This window comes from Schistocerca serialis, chromosome 9, assembly GCF_023864345.2.
Source record: "Schistocerca serialis cubense isolate TAMUIC-IGC-003099 chromosome 9, iqSchSeri2.2, whole genome shotgun sequence".
Classification (NCBI taxonomy): Eukaryota; Metazoa; Arthropoda; class Insecta; order Orthoptera; family Acrididae; genus Schistocerca; species Schistocerca serialis.
The window spans coordinates 426,773,528-426,800,585 of NC_064646.1; the positions used below are offsets into that span (position 1 = coordinate 426,773,528).

At 38.4% G+C, this 27,058-nt stretch overlaps 1 protein-coding gene across 2 annotated transcripts in view; it reads right to left on the reverse strand.

Moving 5' to 3' along the window:
* Positions 1-3,201: 3,201 nt before the first annotated feature.
* The window catches only part of LOC126419760 (lysosome membrane protein 2), a 667,863-nt gene continuing 644,006 nt past the window's right edge, over positions 3,202-27,058 (reverse strand). For both annotated transcript variants that reach the window (XM_050086935.1, XM_050086934.1), the window contains 6 exons: positions 26,393-26,599; positions 25,613-25,839; positions 15,059-15,225; positions 13,752-13,873; positions 13,479-13,604; positions 3,202-6,003 (listed from right to left, as the gene is read on the reverse strand). In XM_050086935.1, the coding sequence (XP_049942892.1) occupies positions 5,683-6,003; positions 13,479-13,604; positions 13,752-13,873; positions 15,059-15,225; positions 25,613-25,839; positions 26,393-26,599 (1,170 nt within the window). In that variant the 3' untranslated portion in view covers positions 3,202-5,682. The remainder of the gene's footprint in view (positions 6,004-13,478; positions 13,605-13,751; positions 13,874-15,058; positions 15,226-25,612; positions 25,840-26,392; positions 26,600-27,058) is intronic.

Here is a 27,058-nt window from a genome sequence, read left to right on the forward strand (position 1 = left end):
TCCCTCTCCTTCCCTCTTTCCTGACAAAGCAACCGTTGGTTGCGAAAGCTAGTATTTTGTGTGTATGTTTGTGTTTTTTTGTGTGTCTATCGACATGCCAGCACTTTCGTTTGGTAAGTCACATCATCTTTGTTTTTAAATATATTTTTCCTATGTGGAATTTTTCCCTCTATTAATATATATATATATATATATATATATATATATATATATATATATATATGTATGTATATAACCCTTAAGGCTAGAATCTCAAGCAATTTGATGGAATACAGTGAAATAATAGTTTTTCTAAGTGATAATTTTGCCTGATCAGTAATGAGAGATAAGTTTGCCTTAGCATAAGGACCTTTTAGTATGGAGTGTTTTTCAGTAGACTCAATTTTTCATTGCATAAGCAGAGCAGGTGTTTAATTATTAGATAATAAAGCAATAATGAAATAATAAAATAATGAATAATATTAGGGTCCTAATGGTTAGGGAGCCTCTCTCTCCAGTAGGGATAATTTTTGAGAACGCACTGCACTAGCTAACAAAGTAAGAAATGTAAGAAAAATAATGGAGCTGACAGGCATCATTGGGTAATGAAAAAGAAAACTACTTACAAACAAATGTGGTGTAACTATAGTGATCTATTTGTGAACTAGGCAACATTGGGTACTGAGTATATTATGCAATTCATGACACTGCATCTGGGAATGAGAGCTTAACAGAAAGAGCAATATTTTAGTGAGGTACAAGTTATACAATGCTGCATTATTGGATCTATAGGTTATCTGAAAACCTCTATTGGTATTCTGAGGAATTATGAGCTTAAAGTGGTAATACTTTTTTTTTTTTTTTTTTTTTTTTTTTTTTTTGCAGGGTAAAGTAATTTTATTGATCAACTGATAACAGAGGTGCTACAGTGATGTGAATATTCTGACAGGTTAACTATTTGGTAACATTTTGTGATTTTGTGAAGATTTAATTTTCTGGCTGAATGAGAGTAGTACTCAGAGTTGTGTGGAGAAGAATGGCAATGACTTGGTACAACTTCCATGCTCTTACTTTTGATTTGAGTAGTAATTATGTGATTGTGACTCTGTTCCTTTTTCATAATGTAGTGATTAGTAAATCTATGCTACTCCACTTCTTGAGTTTTTGCCAAAGATAAAGTACAAATTTTGGACATTACTGTGAAATGAGTTCATGAAAGGTGTGAATTTCAATCCAGAATTTGACATTTTAGTGATTTTGCAAATGGAAAAGAAACCCAAATCTTTCAAGTTTAACTAGTTTGAGACAGAGTTGTGATCTAGAGTGATGCTTCGTAGTGTAAAGTGTACTTGATTTTAAATTTTTACTAATTCCCACCTTTCGTACTAGAGTCAGTTTTAGTGCTAATTACGACGATGGGTACATATAGCTCTACTCCTGTGTATGTGTATTCATAATTATTTGAAATGCTGTCCTAATGAATGTTGTAGAATCCAAATCTTTGTGTGAAAAAAATTGTCAACAGAGAGAATTTTTATAGATCAGGTCAAGAGTCGATAAATTTAAGAAGTTTACAGTTGTGTGTTTGTTGGTTTCCACATTTGGGTTTTGTGATGTACTAGAAAATTTACTTCTAACCTGAAACTTAGGTCATATAGTAACAAGAAAGTTGTGTGAAACAATGCAGAAAATGTTTTGTTTAGTTTACACAATAGGTTTCCCTTTCTTTGACCTATCTCGTATGATACATCATAGTTTCAATAGCGCCCCACTTGTTCCTGTATTTCTTCTGTACCCAAACTGGTCTTCCCCAAATTCAACTTGTACCAGTTCTTCCATCTTTCTGTAAATAATTCAGTTCAGTGTTTTGCAATCATGACTTTTTAAACTGATGGTTTGGTAGTATTCACACCTGTCAGCAATTGCATTCTTTGGAAGTGGAATTATATCCTCCTTGAGGTTTGAAAGTATTTTGCCTGTCTCATATCTGGGATACCAGGTGCAATAGTGTGGTCATGGCTGGCTTTCCTGAGGAGCTCAATAATTCTGAGGGAATGTTACCTACTTCAGGCACCTTGTTTCGACTTTTATCTTTCAGTACTCCATCAAATTCTTATCACATGTCCCATGTCATCTTCATCTACATCTTCTTTCTCTTCTAAAATATTGTCTTCAAGTTCATTTCCCTTGTATAATATGGTATAGGCAGTGTATTTACTGAATAAAACTGACTGCAGTATTTGACATGATGGCCACAACATAGCCATTTATTCCTGTGTAGAACACTGGTATGTTGTGTAATTAGTGCCACTAAATGTAAGGCATATCTTAATTATTTTGAGAATCAAGTTATTCATTCCATATATTGAGTTAAAATGAGGAAGTTTCGTAACCCCCTTGATGTAGATTTCAAAGAAAGAGAGAGAGACAGAGAGAGAGAGAGAGAGAGAGAGAGAGGCCTGGTTTCAGATCTTATTTCTGTACCTATCCACTGCACATCACTTCCCCAGTTACTAATCTAATTACTTTCTTACAATTAATTGTTCTTGTTGTTTCATACTTCACTGTTGACTTATTAGGGCTTTGTAGCACTACCTTTCTTGAATCTTTTTCAAATTATCAAAATGTGTTTTTTGAGCTCTTCTGTATTTTGGAAAGCCAATTTTCTTCCATCCTCTCAAGATTGTGTCATTGGGACCTCCTGAGGACGGAAGAGAGTAGCTGCTGAAATATCATATAATCAGCATCACACCACATGGCTGGTCACCCAGATGGCATTCAAAGCCATTAACACTGGAAAAATCTAAAATTACTAATCAAAATGTGTGTTTACATAATAACTTTTATCTGCATTAATGTATGAAACAGTTATTTCACACTGAATGAAGTGTGGAGTTTAATGTCATTAAATCCACAGAAAAGCAGAAAAGAGGAAAGGAAGATACTGCTATGCCTTGATTCTTTATCTTCATCCTTACCTTCTGCTAGTGGCAAAATTAATAAAATTTATTTTTCTATGTGCATTTCTACAGTGCCACAAATCACAGTTTTTAGAAACAATTACTCTGTTTTAACATCTGTGGAAAAACTAATACAGGTTTGTTAGCCATATTTCTCCTATTTCCTGTGGCTATTCAAGTCACTGTCAGTAAACTTAATGCTATCTTGCAGCTCAGCTACAAGCTTTTAAGTGTAATTATCATGCAATAATATGAGAAAAAATTCACTATTTTAAAGATCAGTTTTTATTTGATTTTACATCACGAATTACACAAAGTTACTGTAATGGCAATTTTCGATATTCTTTCAAAGTTAACACTAAAAGAGGTCATATAAAATTAACAGTACTGCCATTACATTCCAGGTACTCTATACAGGTAATTCACTTAATGCCGTAAGTTAACGTGTGGCATATAAAATTTTATTGTCGAACTTTATTTTGTAGTCATTTTAAAACATATAGTGTACAATTTTTTCCCTACAAAAATAAATATTTTTTCTTCATTTTACTCCTGAAAGAGAGAGGTTTACGTATAGGAAGTTCCAATTTAACGGAGTAAAATTTTATGATATTGATTCTACGTATTACATCACAGAGCAGCTTGTTAGATTGCACATACAGCAAATGTAAAACCAAAATTCTTAAAATATGTACCTCTTGGTAATACAAAAATTCTTTAGAACATTTGAAATAGTGAATCACTATTCTCCGTACTCATCTTCCACATACAGAGCAAAATTTGTTATTCTTACTCTGACAGATTCTGTGGTTCACATATAAATTACATTCATTCTACAAAAAATTGTATACAAGAAAGAAAAACTTACTCAAAATTGATGAATTCAAATGTTGTGTAAAGTAACAGAAATATAATGAAAGAACACAAAGTGCAGTTCCTACAATATTTAGCCAAAACACAACCAGAAGATGTTGAGTGCCAATTGTACCAAATGACAGATATAAGGGTTTGTCCATTCTTAAAACAAGAGTGCTGGGTAGTACACAAAAAAACCAAGATGTTTCATAAGATAAAGGATTTTGTAACAAAGGAGCAATGCAGCTGAGAATGGATAGTAAGATCACAAGGTTAATTAGAAAAGAGAGTGAATGCTTAATAATAGTCTGTATGCCAAAAGTAGGGATACCAGGTACCCTTTTACCATCTTGTATTTTCACTTAATCAGCCATTTCATTTTATTTTTTCTAAGCAACCTATGATCTCTAAACTTTTGCTCCCTCTTCTGCTAAACTCTCATTAAATTCATACAACCTAGAACTGTGTGCCACTTTGTGCACATCTCCCTAATTTAGCATACTGTCATCTGTGAATATGTTTGGCCTTTTCATGTCTGTATAGAATTACTCAAATTATTTTTTTCTTGAAAGTGTTACCATTCTGGCAATACTCTATATTTTATCATATCTCTATCTTACTTGCAACTGTTTACTTTCTGTCTACTACAAATTTTTCTAAATCAGAGTCAAAAGCTGCACATTTCTTTCAGTGTTTCTGACAATGCTCCCGTCCCCTTTCTTTATCTTTTTTAGTAATTCTACAACAAAAGAATCCAGAACCAAAATCAATTTGTGTAGTGTTACACATAGGTGTGCCAGCCAAGTTACTCTCAGTTTTGTTGGCCCAATAGACCTCTATACTTAAAGGGGGGAAATTAATTTTTTAATACTTATGATGAACTTGCAGGGTAAAAAAAATGTTTTGAAGACATAACTATAGCGGAACTAAGTAAAGTGTTAGAAAATTTTAACTGTATTTATTGTCTTTAAACACACTGGCAATCTTTACCTATGTGGATAACAGTATTTTATCATGCCCAACATTTGTCATCAATTAACCATATGCGAAATGTTTATCATCCTTCTTATTAAACATTGAGCAATAACTGCTAACAGCATCAATCCTTATTGTATACATCTGATGGTCTTCTTGTCTTTATTTTGCTACTTCTAAAGCTAGTGGTCTTACACAATACACTGTTTCTCTCATTCAGCTGATATGCACCTTCTAAAGTATAGGTAATACAGTTTTTAATGTATGCACAACAAATAGCTTAAATGAAGATGCTGAAACATGGAGTAAAAAAATCTGGATAGTTATATACACTTTTAATAATTTGCTTCTGCTAGTATGTGAGCACAAGAGCAATCATTTATTTTCTTCTTCCCAGAATTGAGCAAAAAATCTACATGCATCTTGCTGCAGTACATATTTTTCATAAAACAAAACTGCAATATGTCTTATTATTTTACTTGTAATGTCAGTGTTCAGCGATCAGTCATTGATACAAAGCTGTATACATGCACAAGGATCTCCACTCCATTGAGCTTTACAGATAGTCATGGATAAAACAAGTTGAAGGAGTACTTCCAAATTGTTCACATTTTGAGCTCTCTGTGGAAAACATTGTTTTCACTGCATTCACAACAGTAACAAACACAATATACCATGGAAATTAAAGCCAGTTACAAGATGAACCGACATGTTAACAATAAAAAAATTGTTCTGGTGGCAGTTCGAGCTGCCATCAAACATCCATGTACTCCCAACTGCCATTGCAGGGCTGATAATAGCGTGTAGCCACTGTCCACTGTATGAAACAGAGTCTTAATATCATTCAAAATCACAAATCTTGGGCCACAAGCCTGCTTGCTGCAGATTAGTGATCCAAAACACCCTGCGGATTCTAATTTGTTGCACCATTTTCAGGTCCTGTGAGGAATGCAGGGTTCAGAGTTTCAAATGTTTTACCATTGCCATTTGCTGGATGCCCATTTGCAGCAATGTCCTTCTTCTGCTTCTCTGAAGGCTTCACATAGTGACTCGTACCTTCCAAGTGAAGTGTTTCCTGTCGCTTGCTAGAACGCCACAAGCAGGCTGCAGCAATAAGCAGCAGAAGGGCTCCAAGAGCAATCAGACCAAATGAGATGGCTGATCTAGCAATAGGAGGAGCTGTGGCAGCAAGATTGAGCAGCTCAGTGACATCAGTTGGGAGTCCATCAACACCCTGTGGGAAATCAAACATCAGTTTGGATTGTCTTAGGCTGTTATGTCCTATCAGTGTCAATATGCTTTACAATCATATATGAAGTTTTCTAATTTTTGCAAACTCTTGATTATTGGCAAATAATTAAAAAGAGTCCGAAATTTTAAAGGTGTTAATATCATGTACTGTTTCATTTACCTAAACTGTAATTTATGTGTTTCTCCTCAGTAGATATACCATTCAGCTGTCAAATTTATTAGAAATACTGAACAACGCAGAGGGGGAGGTTTAGGCTTCTGAATAATATTACAAAAAGTTTATGTAGAACATGGAAAATATGTTCCTAGAATGCATTTGAATAATTGTTCATAATTAACACGAGCAGACTAGTCATCACATGGAATTCAAATGTACTATTTTTGCATGTATATTGTGAGGTACCAGTTGGTTAGTTAGTTAGTTAGTTAGTTGGTTGGTTGGTTGGTTGGGGTTGAAAGGACCAAACAGCAAGGTCATCAGTCCTTTGTTTCAAATGTGGTCCATTCCGACAGTATGACATCTCAGAAAAGTCAGAATGATAAAAGGGAAAAGGCTAAAAAATGTAAAAGGGCAGTCATGTTGTCAACGGTAAAAACAAAATGAGAAGTCCGCAAGAGAGTGAACCCAATGCTTTGCTAGAGGCAGGAAATATCCCACCTCTGAAGCAGCAGAGGCAAAACCACTTGCGACTTAAAAGGTGCAACCGCTAGAATGTAGAAGTGTGTATGGGAAAAGGAGACTAACCAATCCTAAAAAATGATAAAAACAGAGTAAAAGGGGAAGAAAAGAGGATCTCAGTCAGGGAGGGGAGTTGGAAATCTCCAAACACGGCCTACAGTGGGAGATGCCCCAACACCAGAGAGAGATTAAAAACCTTAAAACTGAGAATAAAAACCACTTTCACGGAGGAAACCGAGAACCAGATCAACCATCCGTGAATCGTCAGCCAACATCAAAGGTAAAGTGCGGGGGAGTCTGTACTTAGCACGCAGAGCCAAAAGAAGGGGGCATTCAACCAAAATGTGGGCTACTGACTGGAAGGCTCCATAACCACAAAGTGGGGGTGGCTTATCACGCAAAAGAAAATCATGGGTCAGCCTGGTATGGCCAATGCGGAGATGACACAGTGTGGTCGAGTCCATTCGGGAGAGGTAAAAGGAAGAATGCCACAGGCCTGGTGTCACCTTAATCACACAAAGTTTATTAGACAGGGAAGTAGTCTCCCAAGAGTTGGCCCATGATTGTGCAAAGTGGGATTTGATGTGAAGCCGTAAATCCGCTGCAGGAGAGGTTACAGAAAATGGGGGTAAGAGACTGCTCCCCCAGCCAAATGATCAGTGAGCTCATTACCCGGTATACGGTATACCCACATGGCCAGGGACCCAAAGGAAGTCAACAGAACAAGCAGCACGGTGAATATCAGTGAGATGGTCATGGATGGCAGAGACCAAGGGATGGCGAGAAAAACACCGGTCAATAGCCAAAAGGCCACTCATTGAGTTTGTACATAAAAAAATGCAGGTGTGTTGGGACTGTTTAATAAAATTGCCATCAGTTCCGCAGTTAACACCCCACATGTAGGTGGCAGCAGATGATTTTCCATTCCAACAGAGTACATGAAGGCATATCCCACATGATCAGCAGATTTAGAGCGATCAGTGTAAAAAACAACAGCATCCCAAAACTCCCATAAAATTCGGTGGAAAAAGGAACAGAACACTGTTGGGGGGATGGAATCGTTCAGACCTTGGTGGAGATCCATCCAAATTCGAGGCCGAGGAACTAACCAAGGAGGGGTGGAGAGGGGGGGGGGGGGAGGGGAGATCACAGCTTCAACCAGAAGACTATCAACAGGGCTAGTAGGGAAGGCACCAGTGGCCAAACGGATACCACGATGGTGGACTGGATCCAGCATCTGCAGTGTGGAAGGAGCAGCCAAACCATAAACTTGACAACCATAGTCCAAGTGAGACAGAACTAGAGCATGATAAAGACAGAGAAGGAGGGAGTGGTCTGCACCCCAAGAGGCATGGGCAAGGAAGCGAAGGACACTGAGTTTACGGAAACAACCTACCTTCGGAAGTATGATACGAGGCAGCCAAGTCAGCTTATTGTCGAAAAGAAGACCCAGGAAACGAAACTGTGGGACCACAGGCAATCATTGTGCATCAAGATAGAGCTCTGGATCAGGGTGGATCGTAGTACAGCAACTGAAGTGGACCACCCACGATTTTAAAGGAGAGAACTGAAACCCATGTGAGAGGATCCATACAGAGGCACTCTGGATAGCTCCCTGGAGCTGCCGCTCTGCAGATGCCATTGGAGGAACTAACCCAAATGCAGAAATCATCCACATATAGGGCAGAGGCGACCAAAGGACCGACAGAGGCCACAAGTCCATCGATAGCAATGAGGAAAAGAAGTACACTCAAGACAGAACCCTGTGGGATGCCCGTCTCCTGGTTCCATGGAGAACTAAAAACAGTACCAACCCAAACCCTGAAAGACTGATGGAACAGGAACTGGCGGGTAAAAATCGGGAATGGGCCCACCCACTGATGAAGTGTAAGTAAGATGTGATGGTGCCAGGCCGTGTCATAGGCCTTGTGTAGGTCAAAAAATACTGCAACCAAATGGCGGCGCAGGGAAAAAGCGTACCGAAATGCGGACTCCAAGCGAAGTTAATGATCGATCGGAGACTGTCCCTCTTGGAAGACACACTGGTAAGGGGACAATAGATCCTGAGATTTGAGGACCCAATTGAGCCGACAGGCCACCACCTGTTCAAGTAACTTGCAAACAACATTGGTCAGACTAATTGGCTGATAGCTGTAAACAAATAGGGGGTATTTACCAGGCTTAAGGACAGAAACCACAATGCTATCCCTCCACTGAGAAGGGAAGTCACCCTGGAGCCAGATACGGTTAAACACCCGGAGAAGATGTTGCCGTTGTGGAGCACTGAGATGTTGAAGCAGTTATGAATGGAGTCTGGGCCAGGGGCCGTATCATAAGAAGAAGAAAGTGCGGAAAGAAATTCCCATTCAGTAAAAGGTTCGTTGTAAGATTCTGACTGACAAGGGGTAAACATTAGGTGGAAGATTCGGCCCGCTGTTTCCAGTGAAGGAAAGCAGCTGGTTAGGAGTCTGACGCTGATGCCATTGTAAAATGGGTTGCAAGATGTTCTGCAAGAATCAACGGGTCCATACAAAGGCCATCTGGAAAGTGAAGGCCTGGGAGGGTGGACTGCCGATGGCAACCTTGGAGAGAGTGAAGTGTAGCCCACACCCATGACATAGGGACAGTAGAACCGAGGGAAAAAACAAATCGTTCCCAACATATCCATTTGCTCTGTTTGGTTAAATGACGGGCTTTAGCATGAAGGTAACATCAACAAAAGCAAAACGAGGATAATGGAATGTAGTCAAATTAAATCGGGTGATGCTGGGGGAATTAGATTAGGAAATGAGACACTTAAAGTAGTAAAGGAGTTTTGCTATTTAGGGAGTAAAATAACTGATTATGGTCGAAGTAGAGAGGATATAAAATGTAGACTGGCAATGGCAAGAAAATCGTTTCTGAAGAAGAGAAATTTGTTAACATCGAGTATAGATTTAAGTGTCAGGATGTCGTTTCTGAAAGTATTTGTATGGAGTGTAGCCATGTATGGAAGTGAAACATGGATGATAACTATTTTGGACAAGAAGAGAATAGAAGCTTTCGAATTGTGGTGCTACAGAAGAATGCTGAAGATAGGGTGGGTAGATCACGTAACTAATGAGGAGGTATTGAATAGGATTTGGGAGCAGAGAAGTTTGTGGCACAACATGACTAGAAGAAGGGATCGCTTGGTAGGACATGTTTTGAGGCATCAAGGGATCACAAATTTAGCATTGGAGGGCAGCGTGGAGGGTAAAAATCGTAGAGGGAGACCAAGAGATGAATACACTAAGCAGATTCAGAGGGATGTAGGCTGCAGTAGGTACTGGGAGATGAAGAAGCTTGCACAGGATAGAGTAGCATGGCGAGCTGCATCAAACCAGTCTCAGGACTGAAGACCACAACAACAACAACAACAGCATGAAGGTGTTTAAAGGTAATAAGGCTGGCAACGGATGGGTGCCTCTTAACGTGTTGCAACGCTCGATGGCGATCATGGATGGCGATGGCAATGGCAATGGCAATGGCCGTACTCCACCACGGGCCTGCTGATGATGAAATGGTCCAGATGAGCATGGAACAGCAAGGCTAGCAGCACAAACAATCACGTCAGATACGTCACGCAGGATGTCATCAATACAACCTGACAAAGAGGGAGAAAACACGACCTGTGCAGTGTATAGAGGCCAATCAGCACATTGGAAAGACCAATGAGGTAACCAGTCCATCGGGGAGCGGAAAGGGAAAGAGAGAATCAACAGGAAATGGTCACTATCACAAAGGTCGCCGTGTGGCAACCAGTGTAATGAAGGGAGGAGAGAGAGAGAAGAAAGAGATACATCAATGGCATAAAAGGTATTATGACCGGCACTGAAATGAGTAGGGGAGTCATCATTAAGAAGCCACAAGTCGTGGTCTGTAATAAACTGGTGTATGAGAAGACCTTGTCTAGATGGAAATGCACTGCCCCACAAGGGATGATAAGCATTAAAATCCCCGAGAGGGGGGAAGGGAGGAGAAAGTTGCTGAAGAAGGGCAGTTAAGGCAGCAGGTGTAAGAGTCTTGTCAGGAGGGAGATAAATATTGCAAACCATGACCTCAGAGTCCAGGTGGACCCTAAATGTAGTTTGAAGAGGAAACTACACGCTAGCATTGTCTGTATGGACCAACGTACAAACGCCACCAGAAGCCTGCAGGGGTCCGACCCGATTTCGACAGAAACATGGAACCCAAAGAGGGTCGGTGAGTGATCATCAGTAAAATGAGATTCCTGTAGAACCACACAAGCTGCAGAGTAAGACGAAAGAAGGGATTTCAATTCCAGAAGGTGATGGTAGTATCCATTACAACTCCATTGGATAACCACAGAACAATGATTTAAATGGGGGCTGAACAGGCTAAAGTCACCACCTGTCACCGACAAGGAGGGGACGACATCCATGAATGACGGGTCAGAATCTGGTTGTGAAGCTGGGGATGGGACCTCTGGTGACACCAGAGGCTCTTTGTCCTGGGACTTATATTTCTTCTTCTTCTTCTTTTCTGTTTGAGATCGAGGAGGGCTGTGTGGCATAAAGGAGCCAGCTGCAGCATGATTGGGAACAGAAAGAGATCGAGTGACCTGGGGCTGACAGACCACGGATCTCATGGTCGTCGCGTGGCAGCAGACCTTTGGCCTGGAAGGTGCCGGGAAGGGGCATCCCGGGAGGGGCACCATTGACCGGCAGACGCTGAAGGAGTGGCACACTTCTCCAGCTGGGGAGGGGGAGCAGCGCCCAGAGGAGAAGGTGTGGGAGCCTCAGGGGAGGGGGGAGGGAGAAGAGGGGTCCGGGACTGGGGTAAGGAAGGGGGAGGAAGGGGTGAAGATGCAACTAAAGCATAACTAGACGTCATGGACACAGGGTGAAGACGTGCATACTTCTTACGAGCCTCAGTGTAGGTTAAACGATCAAGGGACTTATACTCCTGTATATTCTTTTCCTTCATATATACTGGGCAATCTGATGAATGTGGAGAATGATTGCCATGACTATTAACACATACAGGAGGGGGAACAGGAACTCCCCTCATGGAGTGGACGTCCATAGTCACCACAGAGAGGTGCCTGTGAACAGTGGGAAGACATTTGTTCAGAACGCAAGCACTTAAAACACCTCATAGGAGGTGGGATGTAAAGCTTCACATCACATCAATAAACCATAATCTTTACTTTCTCAGGGAGGGTATCCCCTTCATAGGCCAGGATAAAGACACAAGTATCAATGCAATTGTCCTTCAGACCCTTCTGAACAAGCCGAACAAAGTTAACACCCCACTGTCAGATTGTCACGAAGTTCCTCATCGGTTTGAAGGATGAGGTCCCTGTGAAAAATCACACCTTGAACCATATTTAGAGACTAGTGGGGGGTAATGGACACAGGAATTGTGCGAAGATGGGTACAGGCACGAAGGGCTGCAGACTGGGCAGCTGAAGCAGTTTTGATCAGCAACGTACCTGGCCGCATCTTGCTCAGGGAGTCCACTTCACCAAACTTGTCTTCAATGTGTTACTCAAAGAATAAAGGTTTGGTATTGGTGAAAGTATCCCCATCAGTCCTGGTACAAACCAGATAGCGGGTGAAAGGCTTTGCCCCTAGCTGACGGGCCTGACCCTCTTCCCAGGGGGTAGTCATGGAAGGGAAGGCCGAAGGGGCAGGAGAAGCAGCACTGGAAGAATCAGTTCCAAGCAGAGAGTCAGCCACAGAAGAACGGCCAGAGTTCTGGACCAATAAGCGTTTCATTTGCATAGCATCCGCCCTGACACCACCCCCTCCGATCAGGGGCTCTCCTCACGGGCACCACCCAGCCACAGCCAGGGCCGTCTGGCATGGCGGCCATTGCCGGGAGTTCCAATGCTCCATGATGACAAGCATCCACTCCAAGGCTTTCATGAGGTGGTCACAGCTCAGGTATCAGAAGTGTGTTCCCTGTGTGTTCAGGGGGCTCAACCAAAAGGGTACGTAGGGAGTGAGGTACCAGTGATTAACACAATGAATACGAGACTTGGTGACATTCAGCTGTGATCTTTATGTGGAGGGTCCAGACTTGAGCCAACACTAACAGGGCCATGTTAAAATACCAAAGCCAAGTATTATATGATGGGTGAACATAGCAGTAGGGATTATTTCTATTCAGTGCCTTCCCTGTAAAATCAACGAATTTGTTGTCGAGTTGCTATTCAGATTTTATTTTCTACTCAGATCAATTGGCCTTTATAGAGTGTCTCTTATAGAGACAAGGACATGTAAATCTGTGAAAATAGATGATGCTCTTTCTGTAACAAACATTTGATCTAAACTTTTATTGGATACTGTATCAGTACTTTTTAGGAAATACCACATGTAAGAATAATTTCTGGGTTTCTTTCAGTGAACTCTGCTATTGCTAGTAAGAAAATTATGCAGATAGATTTAACTGCAGCAAATGCTCACTGTGATATGAGCAACATTGGCACAAGTTTTTAGGAATGTTTGTGTAAAAACAATGAATACTATTGAAAAAAAGCTTGTTTTCACTGTATACGGCCAGTGGTAAATTAAGAATTCAATTGAAATGTCACCTGATAGCAGCTATCTGCATCATAATTATAAGGCCTGTGTCTTAGCAGGATGCTGTACATTGTGCCTCTCAAACCATTTATCTTTTACAATAACTATGTACATTTTTAGGGTACATCATATTCCATTAATCACAGTTTCATATTTCACACAAGTTGATTGTATTATAAAATACAAAACTGAGACACCTGATATACTTACATCTTCAAACCACATGATGGGAAACAGTATGTCTGGGAATGTGGCAACTTGCTTGATGTCTGTCACTTGGCTGACCGCCAGATTTATCTGAATTCTGGCTCGTGCACGCAGCGAAACCCCAAGGTCCTGAAAGACAATGGGGCAGTGCTTAGAAAGTTGGTGATAAACCTTAAACAAGTTGTATTTTATTAATTTTGTGGTAATTAAAGCACATTTAACATTTCCCTGAGTGGTATATGATCATTCACAATATGGCAATAAAAGTGTACTTACTGGTTGTACATCAAGGAAAAAACCATGTTTATCCTTTTCTGGCTTGCTTATGCCTTCAACGGCATCAAGAAACTTGGGATCAGCAAGGTAAAAATGTGGGAAGGACAACATGATTGGTGAATCTGAAAGGAACAGAACAGACAATAAGTACTCATTTTAAGGAATTTATTAATTAGCATGGGTTTACACTGTCAAATGTACATATTTTGTAAACATAATTTGGCATTCTCTCTCATCATCATTTTACTCTAGATAAAAAAAAATTAAAGCTGTATGGTGGTATCTTTCCCTGTATAATTACAAAGGCAAATAGTTTTGTAGTTTGTCTTCAAGTAAGCTCACTGTTTCCCATTCACACAGTAAAATAAGAAATTTCAAAACTTTTAAGAAAAACAGAAAATCTTGTAATGTATCAGTATTAACAACAGACAAGCAATGTTGGCATGATTTTAGATATGAAGCAACCTAACATTATAAGAGAAGGTATCCAAATAATCAACAATTTTGACAACCTGGGATAGATGATTGTCCACTTCCCTAGCCATGTAGTCAGCATGTCTGAGTACCACATGCAGGATTCTAGCTCAATTCCTGCAATGCCAAGGAATTGTCCTTGTTGTGGAGACTAGAGTGAGGTATAGTCAACTTTGTAAGGCCAGTTGTGGATCTGTATGAATGAGAAATAGCAGCTCCAAGGTTCAGAAAGCTGACAACAGCTGGGGCGGGTGGGAAGGGGGGGGGGGGGTCGAATCCATGCCCCTCCACACCATGTCCCCAGGCCATTCACAGAAGATCACTTGGCAGGTGGGCAGCATTGTATAGTTTTCATTCATTTTTATTCTCTCAGGATCTAAGTGGGGAGTTTAGTTTAAGAGGTGAATAGTACACCTCCATCCAGCAGGCTGCTCTGTTGTGCTACTGATGTGAATGAATGAAATTATAGGTATACTCTGATGACCTACAAATGAAACATGAAGTAATGCACTTTAAAATTCTTGATCAGTGAATCTTCACATTATTTTGTAGTACATTTACACATTTTAGATTCCATGTTACCTCTGTTTAAGAGTAAAATATGAAAGTAAAATGATATTTTTATTTTTATCTGTTTCTTTGATTAAAAGCTAATTAAATACTCATGAAAGTGTTAACAATGAGGATAACTCTTCATCAGACTTGGCATTATCTATATTTGTCATGTGGACAGGAATTTTATTAGCAACAAAAGAGATCATATTTTTAATGAATGTTACTGCAGAAATATTTTTTGCACTTATATTCATATTTCTAAACAGAAAAGTACATACCATATTGGCACAAGCTAACATTGAACAAGCCATGTGGAGTACAGGGTGGTCCTCCCGGGCAGAAGCATTCATTTTCAGGGTTCTGTGCAACTTCTGCAAAGACATCCTGTGGAGGGGTAAAGCGATAACCCATCACTCCACCATTTGTTTCCACTTCTTTTTCAAATCTGTAAAGAATTAAACTTTTTATAAACAAAGTTACAACTCTGAAACATGCCTAATTTTCCTTTTCTTTACATTAAACAATTTACAAAGCTGAAATCACTCATTTAAAATTGGACTAATAAACTTAAATGACATACAGCTTTTGGCTGCCACTTCTGTTATGTCAGATCAAATATAGTAAAATGAAGCTTACCAAGTGAATCATTGGCTTATTTATGGGACCTAAATTTCATATGGAGATTCTTTTGACAATAATGGAAATTACAATATCAAATTGGCAAAGATGAGAAAAGGTAATCATGTATACCTGATTGATGGTTGGTTGGTTGGTTGATTTGTTGGTTTGGGGGAGGGGACCAAACAGCGAGGTCATCGGTTCCATCAGATGAGGGAAAGATGGGGAAGGAAGTCAGCTATGCCCTTTGAAATGAACCATCCTGGCATTTGCCTAAAGTGATTAGGGAAATCACAGAAAACCCTAAATCATGATAGCTGGATGTAGGTTTTGACCATTGTCCTCCCAAATGCGAGTGATTGATATGTAACAAGCTGATAACATTTTAGAGGAAGCCATTAATGTTAACTAATATTAACACTGAAATGACTAATAATTAATAATATTTCAATAAAATGTGGAAAAGCAACAGCAAACTGCTGATCTTCGTTGTTTATGATATCAGCTTTTCATGTGAACAAATTCAATGAATGCAGTGTCACTGGCATTTTCATTAGAATATGGTCACAAATTACAACATATATTAGTTTGGTCTCCCAACCCAACAACATGGTGCACCCGTAATGTGGTATTATTGACAATTTCTCGCAGCATATCCAGTAGAATCAGGGTGATATGTCATTCTGTGCTGTCCTTCAGACCAAGGAAGGTCTGGATACATTCCTGATAGACGTCATCTTTCAGATATCCCTATAACCAGAAGTCACATGGATTTAGGTCAGGGGATCTGGAAGGCCACATATGTTTAAATTGCTTAGAGATGATGCAGTCAAAACCAAAGGTTCCTTGAAGCAAATCTTTCGCCTGGCAAGTGACATGTTGTCGCTGCATCTTGCATGAAAATAGTTGTGCAGTCATGTGGAAGCAGTTGTAGGACCCCATAAGTGACAGTTATGAGCATTCACAGCACCATGCAGAGTAAAATGTGACTCATCCATCCAAAGAATATTCCCCAGCCACATATCATCCATTTACACGTATGCCAAAAAATGTAGAGCATTCATGGCATTGCAGCCTATCTTAGGGCTTATTTGGTGCACATTCTGAATCTTGCAAGGATGCCAATGTAAAGTGTGCCACAAAATCTTTTGAACTGTTGACCAGAGGACAGAGAATTCTCATGACACAGCTCAAGCACTGGCTGCTGAGTTTAGGGCATGTGCTGCACAGTTGGCTATCAACAATTGCCATTTTGGACATTCCATGTCAAGTGGTCTAATTTTTTTAAAGTACCCTGCTTGACCATCTTGGATTTTACTGAAATTTTGTATGTAGAGTACCACATGTCTCATGTGAACTTTGGTTAAGTTTTAGATTCTCCAGCCGAATACTTGTTGAGCTACAGCTGTTTCCTTTGAGCTCTAATATCTCTCTTGGTATTTTTTTAAAAACATGAAACTCAGCTAACTTCTACAACTTTTTGCACTTGATTTAATGGCAACAATAATTATTATTTCTGTGTGTGCCATGAGTAGATAAATTGTGTCAGGTTAGCCTAAAAAGTTGGCATTCTAAAGAAATTAAAAGTTCAGAGTTACATATAGATCCTTAAATAATTAGTAATAGATATCAGATTTGAAGATATAAATCTACAAGTTGTACTTTTAAAATCTATAATTTGATGTTGCCAGCTCTTTTTGTTACTTCACTAATTTAGTGTAAAGTTGACTACTTTTGCAAAAAGACTAAAAATAGAGTATTTTCAATTCCATGTTGTACAGAAGTATCTTTTAGAAACATTTCAAACCACTCATTACAAACAGGACGTTTTGAACATCCTATAAAAGTGGATTAGATTGACTAACACTGGTACACAATGTCAAAAAAAGAGGGCTAAATTTGTACAAGTCGCAGGACTTGTGCAAGTGCATTAGCAGTTTTTTTGCCACTGTGCCACCATGTTTGTTTATAGATCCCTATTATTTTGATCCCAAGTGTTCTGTGGAGTCTATTGTTTTATCTGTTGCATTTTTTGGTGATGGACAGCATCATTCTGGGAATCCATTGCAAATTCTAAACATGAACAATGCCGTATGAAACCTAGTATACAGGTTTTCAGATTCACATTAGTATTAATTTTCTAATTAGCTTAATTTGAACTGGACATCAATGAATCAATTGATAATGATTATCCTGTAGCCAGATACACTGTTGGGTGCAAATTGTCATCAAAATGCCACCACAGCTCATTTTATTCAAACAAAATTGGGCTCATTTCTCTTAGCAGCTTATCAGAAAATGAAAAATATCTTATTATTTGATGATCAAAAGTTAAGCTTAAGAACAACAACCAGTTCTGCTTGCATCACTAAGTAAAGTACCTCCACAAATATGAAATGAGCCAAAAGTCATGCTGCAATCCATTTGAAAAGCAGAATTGCTTTGACAAAGGCGGTTTGTTAGACATTACTTTAGCAATGTCCAAGGAATTAAAGTGACCAAAAGCAACATCAACTTGATTTTCTGATGATTTTGATTCCAATGCTTCAGACCATTTGGATGAAAGGTTGACTTGTTTTAGCCACTTCTACACTGAAAATATGAAAAATAAGCAGCAGAAACAAAAAATTGAATGTGAGCAAAATACAGTAGCAGAAAAAATAAGGTATCTCTGGAATGACTGAAGACATTGCACAATCTAATCACTCTGCTGAATGAAGTTTGTGTAATGATCACACTGAGCTTATCAAAGAAATGAAAGCAAAAATTGAAGTGTCCAGTAGATCAACAGAAGTTCAGTTACTGACTATGGCCCCAAAATGTTGGTCAATAGAGGAAACAAGTTTGGTATTTCTGAACACAAAACAGCTTGGAAAGTTACAGCAGAAAAAGTTATTGGTGCATTACTTAATGCAAAGATTGGCAAACCACTGTCAAAGAAGGTCATTAATAGATTCAACAGTTTCAATGAAGACAACAAATACAGCAGTATGTGCCCTGGCCAACAGGACTGTGTTTTAGTTCAACTTGGTGGTATTAAAATATAAAAACAGAAGTAGTTGCTACTATGCCATCTTGAAGAACTTAACATGCCCTATCACAATAAATATGGTGCTGAAATTTGTTTCTCCAAATTCTGCAACCTCAGGCCAAAGTGGTGTGTAGCTGTTGGTGCTTCAGGCATTCATTCCATCCATGAATGCACAATACATCAGAATATTAAGCTCATGCTGGAAATTGCTAATGTTGACTAGAAAATGCTAACAGAAAAGGTAGTGTGTGATCTGAGTGCCAAGGACTGTATGATGCCTCATTGTCAAAGCTACCCTGGTGAAAATGCAGTTAAACTTTTCTTGGAAGAAATAGTCCACCACAGGGATGCAGAAGAATTTATTGAATTCAAACAGTGGGTTCACACTGACTATGAAACACTAGAAACAAATGTCTCCATAGTGGAGAACTTTATGGAAAAACCCTGAAAGACCAAAATATACTACTCCAGTGATGTCTCAGCAGCATAATATAAAAACTACAAGAACTATGTGAATTTATGCAACTGTAGAAGTGATTTCAATATTTAGGCTGAAAGGAACTTCTTTGGTACAAGCCATGGGAAATGATGGAGTTGGTGGAGTGACTAAATGGTTGGCTGCATGGGCAAGCCTCCAAAGACCTTGATCCAACCAAATATTGATGCCGAAGAATCTCTTCAACTTTTGTGATCAAAATATAAATGGAATTAAATATATTTTTGTCAGAAAAACTGAAATTGGAGAAAACAAAGTTTCAGAAGAAATTTGGTGATAAAACTGCACAACAGCTGGTATGAGAGAGCATCACCAACTTGTACCAGTTGACTCAAACTGAATTTGTACCTGCAGAGTTTCCAATGACATGATATATTTTGTTGCCAGAATTCTGACACCACTATTCTGTATTTGAAATTACCTGACCTGTCCCCTGGTTGATATGTTGCCTGTATTTATGACAACAAATAGTTGATTGGCAATGTTGCTGAAGTTTCAGTTGAAAAAAATGTTGCATTGATCAAATTTATGCATCTGCCGGGTCGTGCTCATTTCTTTCATTGGCCAGAAAGGCAAGATGTATGTCGGATTCTGGAGCAACACCCGATTTACTTGTTTCCTGCTCTTTCAGTCACATAGTCTGGCTGGCAATATAAATTTCCAGAAACCATGCTGAAGGAAGTGGCTTGTAAATGTAACAGGATGTGAGAAAAGATTACTATCAATTGAAATCAAGCTGTGGACATTGGCTTGGGAACCATATAAGATACGAAGTTTAGGCTTGGGGTCCTATGATAAGATGCCTAATCATTGGCATGGGAACCAGGCAGACACCTACTTGAGGCTTTGGAACCATGAGTATGAAACCAAATTACAGACCTGAGAACCTGGACTAAGAAACCCACTGTACTGGTATGTAGGAAAAGCCAAGGATAACCGCTGTAAGCTCCCGCAAAAGATGTATTTTGCTATGCCGGAAGGCAAGAACAAATGATAAAGACCTCATTCAATTTTTTGTCATCTTATGTCTTGAGTTCTCGTGGAGAGAGGACATGTTTAGATATGAGATGCATGTAGTAGCTTTCACGGTATCTGAATAATAATTTCTCTCAGTGCAAAAATATGAGGCCTTTTTATTTTCTTCCGTGCACCACGAAATGGTCATGCCACACCCGCTGCCTGCAAATGAGGAGGAAGTCTGATAAAAATGAAAATTAAATTACCTACATGGTCAATCATAAGTTTTGTGGCATCTGAAGAAGAAGCACCTAACAGGAGTGTGCAGATCCTGACTACATGAAAGTAAGTTCATGTTAAAGCGGACTCAAAGGAGACGTAGTATAAAAATCCAAAATTTGGGCATTAATTGAAAATAACTGATTTCTATTAATCCCTTTATTTATGCACCCTTTCTTATTATTGCTATTTATGTGCATACATATATAAATTTGCACACCACCTGTGGCTGGTATTGCATGGCTATCGGGTGTGACCCCTTATGGCAATAGGGTTCCCAGTTCAAGTTCTGGAACTGGTAGTGACATCACCATGGACCAATGCAATAGAGTACTAATAATTTCTCAATAACAAAAGCATTAAAAGAAGTCTGTATAAAAGAAAAGTCAGACTTTGAGTATTAAAATAAAAGCTGTTGTATGGAAATGCTCTCTTTTCTTAGGGCACTGTATGCTAGTGTTATTTCATCAAATCTACTTTTCTAGGAGGTTCAAAACTACTCTATCTAATGAGAGTAGTTTTAAAATGTTTTCTAGAAGGCACTTTGGTGCAACATGGGATTGAAAGTACCCTATTTTTAGCTTTTTACCAAAATCATCAACTTTACACTGAATTTGTATAGTAACAGGAAGAGCTAGCGACATCAAATTAAAAATTTTAAAAGAAAAACTTTTAAACATGCTATGCATCAAATTTGACATCTATTACTTAATTATTTAAGGAGCTATGTAACTTGAAACTTTTAAATATTTTATAGTGTTGATTTTTTGGCTGACTTTGATACAGTTTATCTCCTTATGGTGCACACAGAAACAATAATTATTATTACAATTAAACAGAGAGCAAAAAGTTGTACAAGCAAGCTAAGTTTCATTTTTTTATAACATACCAAGAGACATATTAGGTCTCAAAATTGGTGAAAGCTCACTGTGTTTAACCAAAGTTCATTTGAGACATGTGGTACTCTACCTACAAAATTTCAGCAAAATCCAAGATGGTCGAACAGGGAGTCCTAGACCACTTGACATGGAATGACCCATTGGTCTCCCTGCTGCACCACCTAATTCATCTGTTTCTTTAGATTTCTTGGCCATATTCTTTAGCCCATTTATTGACATGTGGCCTCCTCACAGCTGTTTCTGATGATATTCCCACAGTGCAGCACTGCTATTACTGATGTTCTGATAAAATAACTTAACTGTCAGTGCATGGTCTTTCTTCTCAGTAGTCATTTTGTTTCATATGGAAAACTTCAACCTTCATAACCCTATATACCAAGAGTCACTTCAGAAAAGACAGCAATAAGTGTCACCTAGTGACACACAGCATACCAACATCAAAACAGAAAAAATTTAACATTCCGACTGCTTACAGTGCCACATTTTCACTTAGTGGCAGAAAGTGGATCTAAGTATTTTATTTTTTTCAGCATACTCCACAAGCCCACAAATTAAAGAACATATGATGGTTCAGCATACTACGGTGTATACAACCTGCATTGCAGAACTCTGAACATCATCAGTTTGATTATAGCCACTGGTTAAGTTGCTAAATGTATCTGCCTGTGTCTCTCTCTTACAAGGGTCATTCAAAGAAAAATGTGCAAATTAGACACACTAAGGAAAGATGGCACATCATTAGTGAAAATTAGGCAGTTGGTAACTGATGTGTGGACTGCCATTAACAATTTGAATTACATGGTCCTATCTACAATTCTGTGTATACTATCTCAGCTACACTAAAGTGGCACAATATTTACCTTTTGGTATTAATGTTTCTCCTGGCAGTTCTTTCATGCAGTGTTATGATCTAGGTAGTATGTTCTAATAGCAGATGTGTGTGCTAAGGAATCTCATTTAAACTGCCTTTGCAATATTTTCTGTCTGAATTAACTTCAGTTTTTCCTACATCTACATCTGTATCAATATCCTGCAAACCACCTTACGGTGTGTGGCTGAGGGTAAATCTGGTACCACTAACTGGTACCCCTTCCCTGTTCCACTCTTAAATAGCACATGGGAAAAATGATTGCCAGTAAGCCTCTGTATTAGCTCTAATTTCTCAAATTTTCTCATTGTGGTCATTTTGCAAGACATATGTGGGAGGAAGTAATAGGTTGTCCAACACTTATCAGAAAGTACTCTCCCAACATTTCAATAGTAAACCTCTCCATGATGCATTCTCTCTCTCATGTAGAGTCTGTGACTGGAATTTATTGAGCACCTCTGGCCAGAGGATCATGTGATGAGATGTATTGCCCCTCATTGGATCTTTTCCATCTCTTCTATCAATCTTCCCTGGTAGGAGTACCAGTTTTATGGAAAGTGCTCAAATTTGTCAACCAAGTGCCTTGTAAGTCACTTATTTTCATGGATAAGTTACATTTCCTTAATATTTTCTTCTGAATCTATCCACCATCTGTTTTTCATACTATCCGTTTTATGTGATCATTCCACTTAACGACACTCTGGATAGTTACTCCTCGATTTTTAATGGTAGATACAATTTCCAACAATTTGTCATAAGTGGTGTAGTTGTTTGGTAGTATATTTCTTTTTGTATGTATGTGCAGTACGTTACATTCATATATGTTCAGGGTCAACTGCCAGACTGCACCATTCCTATGTAGATCTTTCTGCAAGTTGATACTGTCTTCTGGCATTGCTACTTTCTTTTAGACAACTGCATCATCTGTAAGTGGTATTGAAGAGCTTTTGACAGTTTCTACTAGATTATTTACACACATTTAAACAGGAACAGTCTTATCACACTTCATTGAGGTACTCCAGAAAATACCTTTACACCTGTCAATTTTGTTCCATTAAGAGTGACATGGTGAGTTCTGTCACAAGGGAGTATCTAATCCAGACACAAATTTGGTCCAATACTTGATAAGCTCATGTTTTTTTTCACTAAACAGTAATGTGGGACAGTGTAAAGTGTCTTCCTGAATTCAAAGAACACAGTATCAACATGAGTGCCCTTGTGTACAGCATTATAACCCTCATGAAGTAACAGGGCAAGCTGAGTTCCGCAAGATTTCTCTTTACAGAATTCATGTTTATTTTTATTGAGGATATTTTTAGTCTCCAAAAGCTTCATAATTCTTGAGCATAAAGCACATTCCATAATTCCATAACAGATTAACATCAATAATATAGTCCTGTAATTATGTGCATCTGTCTTATGACCCTTCTTGGAAACCAGAATGACCTGTACCTTTTTCCAGTTGCTGGGTACAATCTGTCACTCCAGTGAACTATGATAAATTGCTGTTAGAAAGGGAGGAAGTTCATTCTCATGATCTTTGTAGAATTGTACAGGTATCTGGTCATGATGGAAAGTTCATTCTCATGATCTTTGTAGAATCGTACAGGTATCTGATCCTGCTGCTTTGGCATTACCAAGTGATTGCAGTTGCTTTCCCATTCTGTGATCGATTATCTCAATACCTGTTATTTTGATGTTCATAGGATGATTGGTAGGAGAGACTACTATGATCCTCAATGGAGGAATAATTTTGGAAGATGAAATTCAGTATTTCAGCCTTTTCTGTTACCTTTTGTTTCACTGTCAGTACAGTTAATGAGTGACTGAATAGATAATTTCAAACTGCTTAACGATTTTACTTCAGACCAAAACCTCTTAGGTTTCTAAGTCAGATTGGTTGACAATATTTTACTTTCAAAGTTATTGAACACTTCTCTCATAGCACTCTTTATGCTCATTTTCACTTTGTTCAGCTTTTGTTTGTCAAGCTAGATTTTGACTTCTCTTGAATCTGTGATGAAGCTCTGTTTAGATAACAGTTTTCTAACAGGTTTACTAAAACATTGCGGGTTTCTTCCATACATGAAGACCTTGTTCAGGACATTCTTGTCCAAGGCATATTATATGATGATTTTTTTCTTCATTTATCCTTCACATAGAGGAAAAAACTGCACAAACTATATAAGCAACAATCAGTATTCGAGTGAACTTTTAAAGATTGAGGATTTATTTATGTACACTAATGGACAACAATGTTCTTGCCCTTTTTCCAGCTTTTGTGATGAAGAATTTCCTCAATTTAGTTGAAAGAAAATTCATATGCATACACAATTCAATATTTTAACATTAGAAAATGTGACACCTATAACAGTCACCATCTGTCAAGTAGCTAACTAACTTTTGAATGTGAAGTTCATTGATAATCTCATTAACATCAAATAAAATCTTAGAAGTTTTCCATAAGTTAGCTGTTTTCCTTTCAATGTGTTTCATTAATGACTGTCCTTTCTCAGTGTAGAACATAGTTAACATTATAGTGAAATCCAAAAAATTATTTTCAAAATCTGCTGATCTGTTACAAGAAATACACCTAAGGCCTATCAGAGATATACTTACTGAACTACATTTATGGAAAATATTGCCAATCTTCAGTAGCAGTGAGTACCATATGAAGGATGAAGGCAATACAGAATAACAAGTAGAACATTTTCCTTAAAACATATCTAGTGCTGTAGAAGGACCTCTTTCACTCTTGCACCAATCATAAGAATAATAAGAGTGCAACTGTAGAAAGAATGTTCACTATATGAAAAGAGTTAATGTATACTGCTTTTTTATAACTTTGGTATAAGGAATATGCTATGCACCTTTCATGTAAATTATGACCTCTGAACAGTGGTGGTGGTGGTGGATAGTGTTTAATGTCCCGTCGACAATGAGGTCATTAGAGACGGAGCGCAAGCTCGGGTTAGGGAAGGATAGGGAAGGAACTCGGCCGTGCCCTTTCAAAGGAACCATCCCGGCATTTTCCTGAAATGATTTAGGGACATCACGGAAAACCTAAATCAGGATGGCTGGAGACGGGATTAAACCATCGTCCTCCCAAATGCGAGTCCAGTGTGCTAACCACTGCGCCACCTCACTCGGTCTCTGAACAGTAAGATAGGTCTCTGATGTCATTGTGGTCAATCTCTCATTTGACCTTCCTCACAGTAAAAATCATTTAATTTCATGAGCAATTGTCTCAGATACATGTTTATAGATTTTAGGTAGTGCTTCTTTCCATACTGTGACTTGTTAGTGAAGGAGCTTTACGTCTATTACTTCAATAATGTCAATAATCAGAAAAAGTGTTTATGCTGCTGTGCTTGCATAAAAAATCAGATTTCCTCTCATTTAAAGTTCACAGTCAAAACATCACTAATTAATACAATGGTTCATTTGTCCTGTTAAATGTAATTCTGATGATAGATGCCAAAATGTGTTAAGTTGTGAAATGCATGTACCTAAAAAGCTATCAAATGAAACATTGTGTTATTTGTTATAGAAATTCCAGCATTAGACCATAAAGATTTATCATCATTCATTATTTGATTCCCAGCACTGGCAAAACATATAATTAAAGTGCAGGTCATACTAGTTGTGTTAGCACATGATACCAATAACAAAAATGATATTTACCTGAGAGGTAGCAGCCGACATAGATCTTTGTCATAAACATGGAGAGTTGTACTTTTTGTAATTTGTGGAGGAAAAATTGATCCATCACTACCATTAAGTCTGTTACATTCCTCAGTTTTCCAGTGCGGCAGATGAGTACGGCCATTGAATGTATCAATTAATCCATAATGTGTGATGTCATCACCACCTGTGAAGACTGTTACATTGTCCTTTGCTGTACCATTTTTCTGAAACATTTTATTACCTGTGTTAGAATAATGATAATATATTACTGGAATAATCACAAGGATTTGCAGACAGAGTAGCTACCATGTGGTTTACTATGTGGCAAGTGGTGTAATTATGCAGGTACTGATTATACAGTGGTATCATTTGGATGTACAGCAATTAATAAATATGGTTTATCCAATAGTTTTGATTTTTATTCTATATGAGATTGTGATTTGTTTCCTCTATGCCTCCCTCTTCCACGAAAGTAATATGAAGTCATGTTCTGCGCCCCCCCCCCCCCCACCTCCCCCCCTCCTTCTCACTCGGCTCATGTCATGGATATGCTTTTGTTTGGATATGCACTGTTTAGAGTATAAAGTTAAAAGCAGACCAGCAGTATTTGTGAGCAGTTATTGTTGTAAGACTAACTGGTGCTTTCTAACCACTTTTCTGCTTTTGTGTATAATGCATAAATGGAACAATTAACCTTAAAATAATTGTTTGAAAAATGCTTATCTATAAAAAAAATTGAAGTGTGAAAACTTTTAGTGTCATAAATAAAATACTCACCCCATACAGAAGTCCGAACTCTTCATATGGAAGCTTCTGTTCTTTGCTGACAACATCCTTTGCAAGTTTGAGCAAAGGGTCTTCATAACCCCAAAGTAGCTGGGCCACAGACACTTCTACAAAAGGTTTTATTTTCAAGATGTCCATTATGGAGGCCATGGCCAGTCGCAAGAAACGTGCTGCATGCTTGCTCTGAGATGTTGCACTCTGTTGCAGATAAGAGAGTAAATATGAAGTTGTTACAAACAAGAACATACCAATATAAGGCTCTGAAAGTATGTCAACTTTTAAAGTATTTTTTGTTTTACAAAAATGGAAAATTCTGAATGAACCAAACAATCAAATTATCAGTGAATGACCAGATTGGTTTTCTTTCACTTGATATTTAGCTGCATATGCAAGTTATGTCTAAGTAACTAATAGTCTATGGACTGCAAAGACAACATAAATTTTCGCCGCATTTGTTTATGCCCTAGCAACATTGCAGGGGTGAAGCAATAAAAGTTCTTGGGTGCAGTTCAGTTGTATAGCTTAAAAAGCCCGTTAATTGAAATAATGAAACATTAACAGAAATTTCATTTGTTTAAATCTGGTAAATGAAAAAGACATCACACGCTATCAGGCTATGCATATAAGAAAATTGATCATGGTGGAGAAATAATTACA